At 36.7% G+C, this 13,306-nt stretch overlaps 2 protein-coding genes across 2 annotated transcripts; one reads left to right on the top strand and one right to left on the bottom strand.

The window, feature by feature from the left end:
* The first annotated feature begins 505 nt into the window (after window positions 1-505).
* On the top strand, window positions 506-4,984 carry LOC122300751 (ATP sulfurylase 1, chloroplastic-like). Its single transcript, XM_043111624.1, has 5 exons — window positions 506-1,297; window positions 3,244-3,649; window positions 3,993-4,253; window positions 4,342-4,428; window positions 4,546-4,984. The coding sequence occupies exons 1-5, from the start codon at window positions 792-794 to the stop codon at window positions 4,681-4,683; spliced, it is 1,398 nt and encodes a 465-aa protein (XP_042967558.1). The 5' UTR covers window positions 506-791; the 3' UTR covers window positions 4,684-4,984.
* Window positions 4,985-8,309: 3,325 nt separating this feature from the next.
* On the bottom strand, window positions 8,310-12,167 carry LOC122300750 (putative calcium-transporting ATPase 13, plasma membrane-type). Its single transcript, XM_043111623.1, has one exon. It carries the CDS (start codon window positions 11,522-11,524, stop codon window positions 8,438-8,440), a length of 3,087 nt encoding a protein of 1,028 aa, XP_042967557.1. The 5' UTR covers window positions 11,525-12,167; the 3' UTR covers window positions 8,310-8,437.
* Window positions 12,168-13,306: the final 1,139 nt, after the last annotated feature.

The raw sequence follows: 13,306 nt of genomic DNA, 5'->3' as shown, positions 1-13,306 counted from the left end.
CCCCTAAAATTGACTAAATTATTATTTTTTATTATTTCAAGATTTTTAGAATTCACACGTTGAGAAAGGTGACGACCAATGCGGTGAAGGGAGAAAATAATAATTAAAAACATTTTGTTACATATTTGTTGAACAATTGTAGTAAAAGTTAATATAGAGTATTGGCTTCGATTGTTTTTAGAGATGATTTGAGATTAAAATTAAAAATTAAATAAAATATTATTAAAATATATTATTTTAATATTATTTTTATATTAAAATTAAAAAAATTAAATTATTTATTTTATTTTATATAAAAATTTAAAAAAATTATAATAGTTAAATAAAATGGGATAAAAAATTTTATCAAAAAGGTTAACCAATTTTTAATTCCAGTCGTCTTTATGATATGGGAGTCCAAATTGCTATCTAATTTAGTATTGTAAAGAAATGACAAGGAAGGAGGAGAAGAAAAGTTGGCAGTATTGGCAAAAAGAAGAAAAAGGTGTCCAGATTCATCCCCTTTGGACGCCATGTTTTTCTCTCTCCCAAACTTACTATATAATCCAGCTTTGAGCGTTCCTCACTCTAATCCAAACTCCATTAAAATTCCATCTCATTGCTCCAAATCAATCCATTGTTTATTCTTTTGTTTTTGGGAAATTCCAAATTCCTCAAACTATTGCCCTTTACCATCCAACTCACACCCACTAACTCTTCATTATTAATATTATTGCTATTATTAACTGCAATTAACAATCAAAACTAGCACTCCCCGAAACAGAGCCATTTTTGTTGGTTCTCTACCTTCAATGGCTTCCATGGCGGTACTCTTCACCAAAACCCCGTATCCTACCCAATCCCTCAACAAGATTGCCAATACCCATTTCGCTCCAACCCGCAAAGTCTCCTTATCTCTTTCTTTCGGCAGAAAAGCACACCGGAGGCTCCGAGTTTCGTCCGCGTTGATCGAGCCCGACGGTGGGAAGCTCGTGGAGCTTCTGGTGGATGAGCCTCTTAGAGATTTGAAGAAGAGTGAGGCTTTGTCTCTGCCGAGAATTATGCTCTCGAAGATTGATCTTCAATGGGTCCACGTGCTGAGCGAAGGGTGGGCAAGCCCGCTCCGTGGGTTCATGAGAGAGTCCGAGTTCCTCCAAACTCTTCATTTTAACGCGCTTCGACTCGAGGACGGGTCGGTCGTGAACATGTCGGTGCCTATCGTTTTGGCCATCGACGACTCGCAGAAGCATCGGATCGGCGAGTCCACCCAAGTCGCCTTGTTCGACTCGGAAAACAACCCGGTTGCCATTCTAAAAGAGTAAAGACACTAATTTTCTCTTTATTAATTTTTTTTATTTCGAGTATCGTTTTGTCAATACTTTTAAAATGAAAGACGAAGTTTTAATTGTGTAGTATACTGTGCTCTGTAGGGGACTCTGGATGATATATTTTTGTTTGTTTTTTGGGTTTTAAGTGAACTTAGAGAACAAATATTTTGGTTTTTTTTTTTTTTTTCTTTGGGTCATGCATGGAGGGGTGCTGTTTTTTAACATATTGTCTTCTTCTTCTTCTTTTTTTGAGATGTGGTCGTTTGGTTAGGCTTTGATTTCTTTTAGGTGTAAAATGAGACCTCACTAATTTTGAAGCTCAACATGTATTGGCTTCCATACGGGAGAGCTTTGATTATTTATTTGAAGCAAATAAGGGCCTGAAAATAAGAATTAGGTGATCGAACAATCACCGGCATGCATCGCCTCTATCTATGTCCTCTTGTCTAGTCCAAACTTGCTTTGGGGTGTTTTTTGTTGGTCTGTGATGGGTTTGAAAGTCAGATGGCCGTTTGTTTATGCCACCCTTCTCCTTTTCCTACCTCTTTCTTCTTTTGCATGAATATACTGGTATATTGAAAGACGTTATATTGTTTTGTTTCATCATAAATCAAAATTATCGAATCATATCATTATTAATCAATTCAAACTGGTAGATTACTAATAACTTAAATTAATAGATTTTTTTTTTTCCATAAAAAAAAGAAAAGAAAAAGATTTTTCTCGTATACTAGGGTAGGGTCTAAAACTTACATGAGGGAGTCGGGTCAAATGATAAAAATTGGATACGTTCCTATCTTTGTGGGTTTTATTCCATTTCTAAGGTCCCATGTGGTTATATTACTTATGCATGAGGCAAAAAATACTGACTAGGAAATATAATGGAGTGGTTTATTCCCATTCTAAAAGGTCCCATTTGGTTCTGTATGAAGCATAAACTACTGACTTAAGACATAATCAAATTAGAAAGTTTCAACCGTGCATATTGGCAGCAAAGCATCTTTGTTCCCACACGTCTCAAGTGAATGCGTATCATATCAAGCAAGAAGCCCTCTAAGAAATACAATCAAATCAGAAAATTTCTATGTATTGGTGGCGGGAAAGTTTCTTTTCAAGCAAAGTTTTCATGATGATCTAAATGTTTGACCTAGTGTAGTTTTGTCATCGTGTGAATTGCCGGACATCCATGTAAGGGCATGGAAACTAGATTTTTACTCTGAATAACTGAACCTATTAAGAGCAACTGCTTTTATTAAATAATGGTATTGTCATTTATTTTACCCTTGTGTAGACATGCCAGGCCAAATTCGGTTTCTTTTCTTTACCAAGTTTCTTTCTAACTCTGTGATCAGAATTTTTTAGCAGTAAACAAACACTAGAGGATTATTGTTACGAACTAGTATCAGTTTACTTTTTTATTTGTTTTGAGTTGGTCTGTCACTTTTGGATTGAGTTTGAGGTCTTACATCTAAGGACTCGGCACTTAATCTAGATTGCCAAATATGAAAAATCTTAAACTAGTTTGATTTGTTTATGATAAAACCTGGTCACCCTACAGTTGTATGATGTGGAATATACTTAATTTTATCTGGGAATTGATGTGGTATTTGATCTGTTTTTGTGCTGCAACTTTGATTTGCGTTCTCTACAAGTATGATATACTCAATTTGGTTCTTTGGTCATTACCCCAACGTTCCTTCTCAAATATGAGTTATTTGATATGTTTACACATTATGACTTCAGGAAAAATAAAGGTAAAGGGGGTCCCTATGGGGACTGCCACAGAACAATGACACAAGCAATACATGAAGTTATTAATGTGACTTTATACTTATCCTACGAAACATATACAAACTTTTAGAATTTCAATTTATTTTGGCCAATGAATTGCCATAGTTTCTAATGACGTCTTCATTTATTCATTTGATTTTTTTAGCATTGAGATCTACAAGCACCCTAAAGAAGAACGAATCGCCAGAACTTGGGGAACCAATGCCCCTGGCCTACCTTACGCTGATGAAGCTATAACCAATGCTGGGAATTGGCTGATAGGAGGTGAATTAGAGGTTATAGCGCCGATCAAGTACCATGACGGCCTTGATCGTTTTCGATTATCTCCTGTAGAACTCCGTGCCGAATTCACAAGGCGGAATGCGGATGCAGTATTTGCATTCCAGCTTCGAAATCCTGTGCACAATGGCCATGCTTTGCTGATGACAGATACCCGTCATCGACTTCTTGAGATGGGTTACAAGAATCCCATCCTCTTGCTTCATCCACTGGGAGGCTACACAAAGGCAGATGATGTTCCACTTAGTTGGCGAATGAAGCAACATGAGAAGGTACACGTTCTGAAATTTTTACTTTCATAATCATGAAGCTACTTGAATTGCTTTTTGTTAGCTAATCTAGACTAGTAGCGGATGTGAAATTACTAGAACAATGTTTGCTTTCTAAAGTTTTTATACAGCAAGTTGGGATTTATTTGTTTATGCTAAAGATTAGAATGATTCAAAAGGAACTTCATCCAAAACTTACTTGGCAGTGAAGTAGAAGTCTTTGCTTGGCTCATTGTGGGGCAGGCAGTTTATTCAGAAAGTTTTGTCCCGTCCCAAAAGGTCAATATAAAATTTCCTAAACTCTGGCATTACTAAATTTAATTTGATATTTTCAAATGTTTCTTAGGTGCTTGAGGATGGTGTTCTTGATCCAGAGACAACCGTGGTTTCTATATTTCCGTCTCCCATGCACTATGCTGGCCCAACTGAGGTGCAGTGGCATGCTAAGGCTAGGATTAATGCAGGGGCCAACTTTTACATTGTTGGTCGGGATCCAGCTGGCATGGGCCACCCTGTTGAGAAGAGAGATTTATACGATGCTGACCATGGTAAAAAGGTATTGAGCATGGCACCTGGGTTGGAGCGGCTAAACATTCTTCCTTTCAAGGTACGTAAATCATCGGCTGCCTGCTATTAATACCCACTTATATTTGCACTATGAATACTTGGTCATCATCAATTGGATGTAATGGCAGGTTGCTGCATATGATAGAACTCAAGGAAAAATGGCATTTTTTGATCCCTCAAGACCTCAGGATTTCCTTTTCATATCGGGTACCAAGGTAAATGTTCTTCCCTAACATAGTCTGTGACATTGGAAAGTGAAAATGCACTGATAGATATACAAACATTTATTATATCTCCATAACGTCGTAAAAAATCTGTTATGCAATTTACAGATGCGGACGCTTGCAAAGAACAAAGAGAACCCTCCTGATGGATTCATGTGCCCTGGTGGTTGGAAAGTGCTGGTTGATTATTATGACAGCTTGGTTCCAGAAAGCAATGTCAAAGTTGCTGAAGCTGTTCCAGCTTAGATGGGATTGTTGTACCAAAATGCATGGCTTTCTGACGAGGAAAACCCGAAACTTATTTATTCTCCTTGTGTGATCCTGCCCTGTAAAATCTCTGTCCAGATCTCTAATAAAACCGTGCGAGGCACTGGTACAGAGACACAATTTGCCTCCATCTGTAATTAGAGCGTCCGTCATTGCATGTTGCACTGGTGCATTTGTGCATGCAGGCGTATTGTGTTATAGTGATTGTGTTTTGGTGTTATATTGTGGGGAGACTTCATTCTTGAGAGGAATCAATATCATCATAAGCATTGAAGGAACCTGAATCGGAAGTACATAGAATTCAGTCAGCTGATAGAACTGGAAACTGTCAATGATGACGAGATATCACTCGAGTAAATAGCTGTCACACAATCCCTAAAATAAAAAATTTCCTGTTATTTTTCAATACGAATTGAACTGATATAGGTTATGACTTCTATTTGTTGTGGATCCCAACAACTACAGTTAGTGCAGTCAATTAAAGAGGTTCAATTTCTATTTTAAAGATATAACTAACTGCAGCAGTACAGATTGTTGGCCCTTTTTGCGTCGACTTCATAAGCGTCGTACAAATCGCCCTATGTATGCGATATAAAATAAGCAGAGTAAAATTGAAGTTAAGGACATTGATGCCCGCTACAAATGACAGAGGTAATAAATTCTATCAAGAAACCTTCATGTTTGAGTAGGAAAATTAACCAGTTAATACAGAAAATGGCAACTTCAATCTAGGCCTTAAAATTCTAATTACCGGACACCGAACGGCGCACACTGGGAATTGCACATTGTGCCATAGATGCTTAAGTGATGGGTCTTGATTGCAAGTTGCAAGCCAAGTAATCTTAGAGCATCCAAGTTGGTTTCATCAAAATTATCTTTAAAATTTGATAAAAAGTACATATTTTTCATAAATTCAAAGGGAAATGATAGGGATCCCACTGGGGGATCCCGTTTATTTGTCCCGCTCCCCCCCTTTTTTTTGATTTTTTTTTTACAGAAAAATTAAGAAAATGTTTTTTAATTATATTGTAAATTTTATTCATTTTTTCAAAATATTTAAAAGTGTTAAAAAAATATTTAAAAGTGTTTTTTTCTTGCTTTTTTCATATCATTTTTTAACACTTTTAAATAATTTGAAAAAATGAATAAAATTCACAATATAATTAAATATAATTTTCTTAATTTTTCTGTAAAAAAAATTCAAAAAAAAAAAATGTTAGCAGGACAAGTTAACGGGATCCCTCAGTGGGATCCCTAGCATTGTCCAAATTCAAAACCTTCCTATCCATAACCTCACGTTGGATTGACCATTAGATTCATTAAAATAATAATATAATATTATTTTTTAATAATAATAATTTAATTTTTTTTCATATTTTGCAATTACACTAATCATATGTACATTAATAATTTAATTATTCATTTATGCAAATAACACTTAAATAAATATGCTCATGTATGTTTACATTAAAACCACTTATAACAAAAACCTTGTCGTACAGAAGATTTCTCATGTTGGTCTGCACAGGCAAGCAATGCTAGTTTCACAAAATAAATAACAAAGTCGCTGTCATTCACAAAATACGATTCCAAGCATTCAGCCTACGAACATTCCATAACAATCCAACATTCAGATTTATCAATACAAGTTGCTGCCATTCACAAAATACAATTCCAAGCATTAAGCCTACGATCATTCCTTAACAATCCAACATTCAGATTTATCAATACAAATTGCTGCCATTCAAAAAATAAATAACAAGTTGTTGCCGTTCATAAAATACAATTCCAAGCATCAGCCCACGATCAACCCCTGCTGCATGTTGCTGCACCTAAACAACTACTTTTTTTTTCTTGTTACAAGAATGTTGTATGAGGAAGTCTAATGTGTAAGCAGAGCATGCATGAAATAAAACAGAACAAGTAATTTCTGACAGGACTGGTAAGACAGCTTAAGCATAATTAATTTGTGAGTTCAAATAGAACAAGGTGATTTATTTAGGCTTTTTGTGCAGGAGTAATGAGATGTTGATAAAAAGAGTATGACACAAAAACAGTATAAAAAGCTATGATTCCTCTTGGTGTTTAATCAAATCCTGCATGGGGTCAGGGTGGAGCTGTTGGGTGATAAATCTGTACTTTAAATAAGCTGGTCTAGTTGAGGTAGAGAAGAATCTGTTTCACCCTGTAATGCAATGAATGGAAATATGGTCAAGTAGAAAGAATTGACTGAACAAAGTTTTAGAAACACCGGCAATTTCCTGCTATTTTTATCAAACCAAACTCAAGAAAAATAATAAGCTTTTGAATATCATGTATCTACTAGTAACTGATAAAAGTAACAGGGTTCTTCGTAGGTGTTAATTAATAATTGCATAGAGGCTGAAATCCAGCCAATGTGTAGTAATAGAATACAAATGCACAAATGCACCAGAACTTTAAAATGTGAAGTCATTGAGTTGGTTTCTGCAAACTGAAATCTTTCCTAAAATAAAAGCTTTTTGGTAAAATCTCTTGGGAATATGGTAAACGAATTAAGATGAAACACAGAATAATAGTCTGCATATAAATTATCTCACACACAGCCACTAAAATCTACAAATATGCCAACAATACATTAAAGGTCCAAAAAATACAATACCAGAATCAGCGTGGTTGCTTGAGCCGACGATAAGATTGAGTGCACCTTAGAAAATCAGCAAAAAAAAAAAAAAAAAAAAAAAAACCAAAGTCAGTCCTATGCAAAATTCCTTCCATAAATTTTTCCCAGCCAAAAACCAAGAGCAAAAGGCCCCATCGGGGCTGACCATAAATCCAAAAATGAAATAAAACTAGGCTTGCAGGATAAAAGAAATTCGACGAACCCGAAATTTGACCCAACGCGCGAATCTGATCTGAGCTAACCTAGACGAAAGCCAAGAATGATTCTGCATGAAGAATCGAAGGAAGGAAGAATCAATGCAAAGCTTGAAAATGAGAGAAAGAGAGAAAGGGGGAGAGAGAAACATATGGGGTGCCTTTGGAGAAGAAGCTCGCGCGAAACTTTGATTTCAAAAACCAGTGTTCTCTGATGATTATGGTTTCTACGTGAAGAATCTGAGAGCAATGTTTTGGTGCACTGCAAAGAATGAAAAAGAGAGAAAGGGGGAGAGAAAACACGGGGAGGAAAAAGGAGAGAGGAAAACGTAAACGAAGAGCCGTTGGCAATTAAAGTGCAATAAAATAACCGGTTGATGAGTTTATAGTGAATTTGAAAACTAAAAATCATTGTAGCTCAAAACTTCCCATTGATGTGTTTAACTAATTCAATGCAGCTCTAGTTTAGGGATATACATCATATTTTGCATTTGGCTTGGCTTTTGATGAAACCAATGCCAATGCTCGACATGCATATGCTGCTTCAACTACGTTTTGAGCACAACAATTAATTGTTGGTAGTCTTTCCAAGTATCTTACTTTTGGTACTTGCCCTTGGCTTTCTACTTTATAAATGTTGATAGATTTGTCCTAGATTCTAACTATAAGTCGCATTCAGACGTATTCCCAAAAGACATTATTGAAACAACCCTCAATGTATGTTAAAGAATAAATGAAATCAATAGTTATTTATCATCAAATGACTGAAATCACTACATAAAAAAAAATACAGTGTACAAATAGAGTACTAAAAGTATAATAAGAGATATTACACTACTAATTCTACTGCAGAAGTGGGTTCAACCAATGGCTTGTCTTAAAAAAGATGGGAAAATTTGAGTGGAAGTCCTTGTTTCTTTTTCATTTTTAGGTAGCTGAAAAGTGGTCTCTCTGGAACAGGTATCCACTTGACAAACCAACCGATAGGCCAAGAAATTGCTGCAACTCCAATGCATGCACTCCATTGCACCCAATTCAACCTTTCTGTATCTGCAAATTTCTTTAAAAACTCCACCATGACCACCTGAAGGACTATGGTTATCGCAATGATCCCCAAGAACAACCTGTTCCTGTGTATCCCCTTGAACACATTCTTCTTCTCGAGTTTTCTTGCATTGAATTCATTGAAGACTTGGCAAAGAACAAAAGTATTAAAAATCAAGGTGTCATTTACCTTCGCAGTCACCCCAAAGATTGATTCACCTCTAAATTGCAAGGTCAAAAGGATGGCTATCTGATATAAAGCTTGGGCCAACAAGTTTCTCCACATAATGTTGGTAATAAGTGGCTTAGTCCAGCCCACAGGTGGTTTCTCCATCAGCTCCTTGGTGGGCTTCTCTGTTGCAAGAGCCAAGGCACCCAACGTGTCCATAATCAGATTCACCCACAATAATTGCACTGCTGTTAATGGGACTTCACCTGCAGAAACTGCTGCTACAAAGTTGATAACAAGAGCAGCAACGTTTACAGTGAGTTGGAATTGGATGAACTTCTGGATGTTGTTATAGACACACCTTCCCCACTTGAGAACTGTGGCCACCGAAGTAAAATTATCATCTAGAATGACGATGTCTGAGCTCTCCTTGGCAACCTCAGTGCCTTGGATCCCCATTGAAAGTCCTATATTTGCTTCTTTTAATGCTGGTGCATCATTTGTGCCGTCTCCGGTAACTGCAACCACATGGCCTTTTTGTTTCAAGCATTCTACCATCAGAAGTTTGTCGAAAGGAGAGGATCTTGCCATCACACAAATGTTTTCGACTTTCTCCAGTCTCTCCTCTGGTGTGTAGTTTCTGAATTCCACGCCTTCTACCACTGCTCCGCTATACATGTCCTGTCCAGGCCTTAGAATCCCACATTCTGTTGCTATAGCTTTTGCTGTGAAAACATTGTCTCCTGTGATCATTTTGATGTTCACACCAGCATTTTGGCAATCTTCCACAGCTTGCATCGCCCCTGGACGACATGGGTCCTTAAGTCCCACCAGTCCCAAAAGGGTCAAACCATCTTCTTTGAGCTTTTTATGTTCTTCGCCATCTTCGTTATCTTCTTCTGAAATCTGCTTATGAGCAAAAGCAATGCATCGGAGGCTACTAGCTGCCATACCTTGAATAATTTGCTCAAATTTCAGCATTTTACCATCATCTATATCTTTGATATTTCCAGAGGCATCATAGTAACTTGAACACATCTGCAGTATCATCTCCGCAGCTCCTTTCCAATGCATATGAGTTGTGTTGTCTACCTTTCTCCTCATCAAGACCCCACTTCTTTTCTTCTGGGAATTGAATGCTTCAACAAAAAGAATCGTGCAACTTTCCTTCATTTGCTCCATTTCCATGTTCAGCTCCAGAACAGACCAAGAAAGAATTGCTTTTTCAGTGGGACTACCTGAGACCTCGATTTCAAATCCTAAAGGCGGCCTGTAAACACTGCCGGTTGTGTTTAGAGCAACTCCTTCATGGACCAAGTCAAGAATACATGGAGCAATTGATGAGTGGACATCTGTTGCAAAAGATTCTTCCCCTAACCAAAACTGTGTCACCTTCATTAGGTTCATCGTGAGAGTGCCTGTTTTGTCAGTGCAAATGGTGGTGGCAGAGCCCATTGTCTCACATGCAGAGAGCTTCCGCACCATTGCCTGATCGGCCATCATTCTCTTCATGGAATAAGCGAGTGTTAGTGTGACAGCAAGGGGCAAACCTTCTGGAATTGCAACCACAATTATAGTAACTGCTGTAGCTACAATCGCCACCACAGCATTCACGACGTCATCGGCCTTGGTCTTGCTGCCATTGAACTCCCTATTTCCATTCTCGTCTTCTGTTTTTCCGGTGAAGTATCGAACCAACAAGACTACAAGAACTAGGAAAGCAACTGCCAATCCAACCTTACCTATTGATGAAGTTAGCTTGTTGAGTCGAGCTTGTAAAGGTGTCTGTTCGTTGGTGTCACGGTTGATCGAGCTCATCATCTCACCCCACGTCGTGTTCATGCCAACAGAAGTGACAAGCATTCGGGCATACCCATCAGCAACCTTTGTACCGGAAACCAAGAATGGATGACTACAGTTTACCTCAACATGCTCACTCTCCCCTGTCATGCTAGATTCGTCCACTTGCAATGAGTGTCCATCTAAGAATAGCCCGTCTGCAGGAACTTGATCTCCAATCTTTAAGCAAACAACATCTCCGACAACAATGTCAAATACTGAAATCTGTTGACGTCGCCCAGCCCTCACAACTTCAACTTGGATATTGTTGCTGACTTTGGATAACTTGTCGAATTGTCTATTTTGCTTGAAGTTACTAATGGCAGAAACAGCAATGACAAGAAATATAGCAACAAATATGCTTCCACCATCGTACCATCCTTCTTTTATTCCATGCTGTTTTATACCAAATGCAAGGGAAAGTGAAGCACAGCCTAAGAGGATAAAAATGGTAAGATCCTTGAAGGCTTCCACTACGAAATGGAAGAAGCTCTTTGTAGGTGGTCTTTTGTACGTGTTTGACCCAAAGGCCTTATGTCGGCGAGCAATGTCTTCAACATCAGCACGAATCCCAAATTCAACATCAGTTTCAAGATTAGATGCCACTCCTCGAATTCCTCCAATATTTTTTAGGCCTCCAACATTTTTCTCTTTGACAAGATCATTGAGAGTAGTTTGATCAATTTTGGAATTGTTGTCCAGTTTGAGGTCCACAACGAAGAAAGAAGAATGGCGTGAAACCATTGTATTTTTCTTGTGGGTTAGAGAATTTTTGTAAAATGATAGCACGGCTCTAGAACAATAGATGGTCACAAAAGCCGTGCGCCATCTATTGATGGGTTTGCTAAGGGTGGGGCGTGCATGGAGTAAAGACTGAAGTGGTTCCAAGCTTGCTAATGAAAAGCTAGACATTATTTTGGAAAGCAGAAGAAGAAAGTAAAGGAAGCAGATGATCACCTCCACTATAGATCAGGTTATTTGTAAGAGAAAAAAAAAAAAAAAGGATTGACAAAAGCAAAATGAATATCCTCAGTACTTAAGCAAAACAGGATGACGTTTAAGAGCAAAAAAAAATAAAAAAAGGCTTTTGGGAAGTAAAAATAGCAAGGATGTAAATAAGCAGCAAATGTACTTTTAATGAACGAATGGAGCAAAATAATTAGGATATTCTAGCTGCAATATATGCAATGCCAAATAATGGATAAAATGGCTAGTTTGGATTCAAACTATATATAAAGGTGGTGTATGCATGGTATGTATATAGGAAATGATCAAGGAATTAATGAAAGACAGTACGTAATTAGATAGACAAAAAACTTAAGGTGGCAGACCGAACCGTAAATATGGGCTGTTGGAGAGAGATTATCAGATCATGAACCTGTTATCCTGGCCGGGAAGGAATTCATGAACAAAGAAACACTAACAAGAAGATGAAGAAACAGAAAGAGAGATGTTGTAATATCATTTGGAGCGATGGATCGATAAGATATATATACAAAAAAATTACTTGCATATGAAATAGTAGCGTGTTTCTTCCGGTTCACTTCTTAATTGGAACATGTCCCCGAAGTCTTGCGCGCAGCATTTCTTTTTAGTTGACCCATAAATGCGACCATACGCGCCGTGTCTATCGACAAGATCTTTTTTATTTATTTTATTTGTTTTTTTAATTCTTAAACATTAAAAAGAATATCACAACATTAGTAAAAAATATATTTACTTAATCATTAAGTAAGAAAAAGAAAAATAGAAAAAATATTTTCGGGAAAAAAAAATAGAAAACACACGTATTCCAACCAATAAGAATAGGTTACGTGGATCGTACGGCATTTTCCACTGTCATATGGAGCGGTTCTTATGTCGACTGGGTTGGTTCGATCCATCCGAGTTCTTTCGTCCATATAAAAAATTTCCCAGAAAAAAAGGCTATATGATATATCCTCTTTGCTTGTGGCCCCACTCACATTGGGCTTTTGGGCTAGCTAATTAAAGCTAAGCTAAAAAAAAAAAAACCATTTTTTTGTTTAATATTAATTATCCTCCTTTTAAAAACACTAATCATCTCTTTAAATTTTTATCTCCATTTAAGTGTTATTATTTATTATTTTTTTCCAAATTCCACGTATCTTAAAATTCACCCTTTCATAATAATGATATTTTCAAAAAAATTCGTCTTTCTTTAAGAACATATACTTTTAATTTGAATAAAATTATTTCATTAGCTCTATCTTCATTTATCTTAATCCGATTTATTTTGTTAGAGATTCAGAAATGAAAAGTTAATATTTATATTTGAGAGAGAATAGATAATAGACAATTTTGTTTTTTTTTTTTGAGTTTTTTGAAAAGGTTTTTGAGATTTTTAAAAAAATTTGTAAAGTGTTGGAAATATTTTCAAAATAATATATATTATATTTATTATTAATAATATGTTGGGATTTATTTTTGAAAGTTATGAATTAGTTTGGAAAGAGAAAAGTTATAGAAAGTTTATGAGGCTTATGGTATTTTGGGTCCTTATGTATAGCAGCAGTCAGTCATTGGCTAAATGGTATTGATGGCTTTGTTTAACCCAAAAGACATGGGTTCAAGATTTATGTAGCGAAACGCTGCAAGTTGCAACACATCAAGCGGCACGTGTAAGCTGCAATTAAAATGAAAAGTTGCACCTGTTGGGTTTCGAACCAGTGCGAG

The sequence above is a fragment of the Carya illinoinensis genome, chromosome 2, assembly GCF_018687715.1.
Source record: "Carya illinoinensis cultivar Pawnee chromosome 2, C.illinoinensisPawnee_v1, whole genome shotgun sequence".
NCBI classification, from domain to species: Eukaryota; Viridiplantae; Streptophyta; class Magnoliopsida; order Fagales; family Juglandaceae; genus Carya; species Carya illinoinensis.
Note: the sequence above shows the minus strand (reverse complement) of the source record. Positions and strands in the feature narration are given on the sequence as shown.

What these genes read in the sequence shown, in the direction of transcription:
- LOC122300751 (XM_043111624.1), top strand. Translation starts at nt 792, where the DNA reads ATGGCTTCCATGGCGGTACTCTTCACCAAAACCCCGTATCCTACCCAA. An exon ending in CCGGTTGCCATTCTAAAAGA is followed by an intron (nt 1,298 to 3,243) that starts GTAAAGACACTA and finishes TGATTTTTTTAG; the next exon opens with CATTGAGATCTACAAGCACC. An exon ending in TAAACATTCTTCCTTTCAAG is followed by an intron (nt 4,254 to 4,341) that starts GTACGTAAATCA and finishes ATGTAATGGCAG; the next exon opens with GTTGCTGCATATGATAGAAC.
- LOC122300750 (XM_043111623.1), bottom strand. Translation starts at nt 11,524, where the DNA reads ATGTCTAGCTTTTCATTAGCAAGCTTGGAACCACTTCAGTCTTTACTC.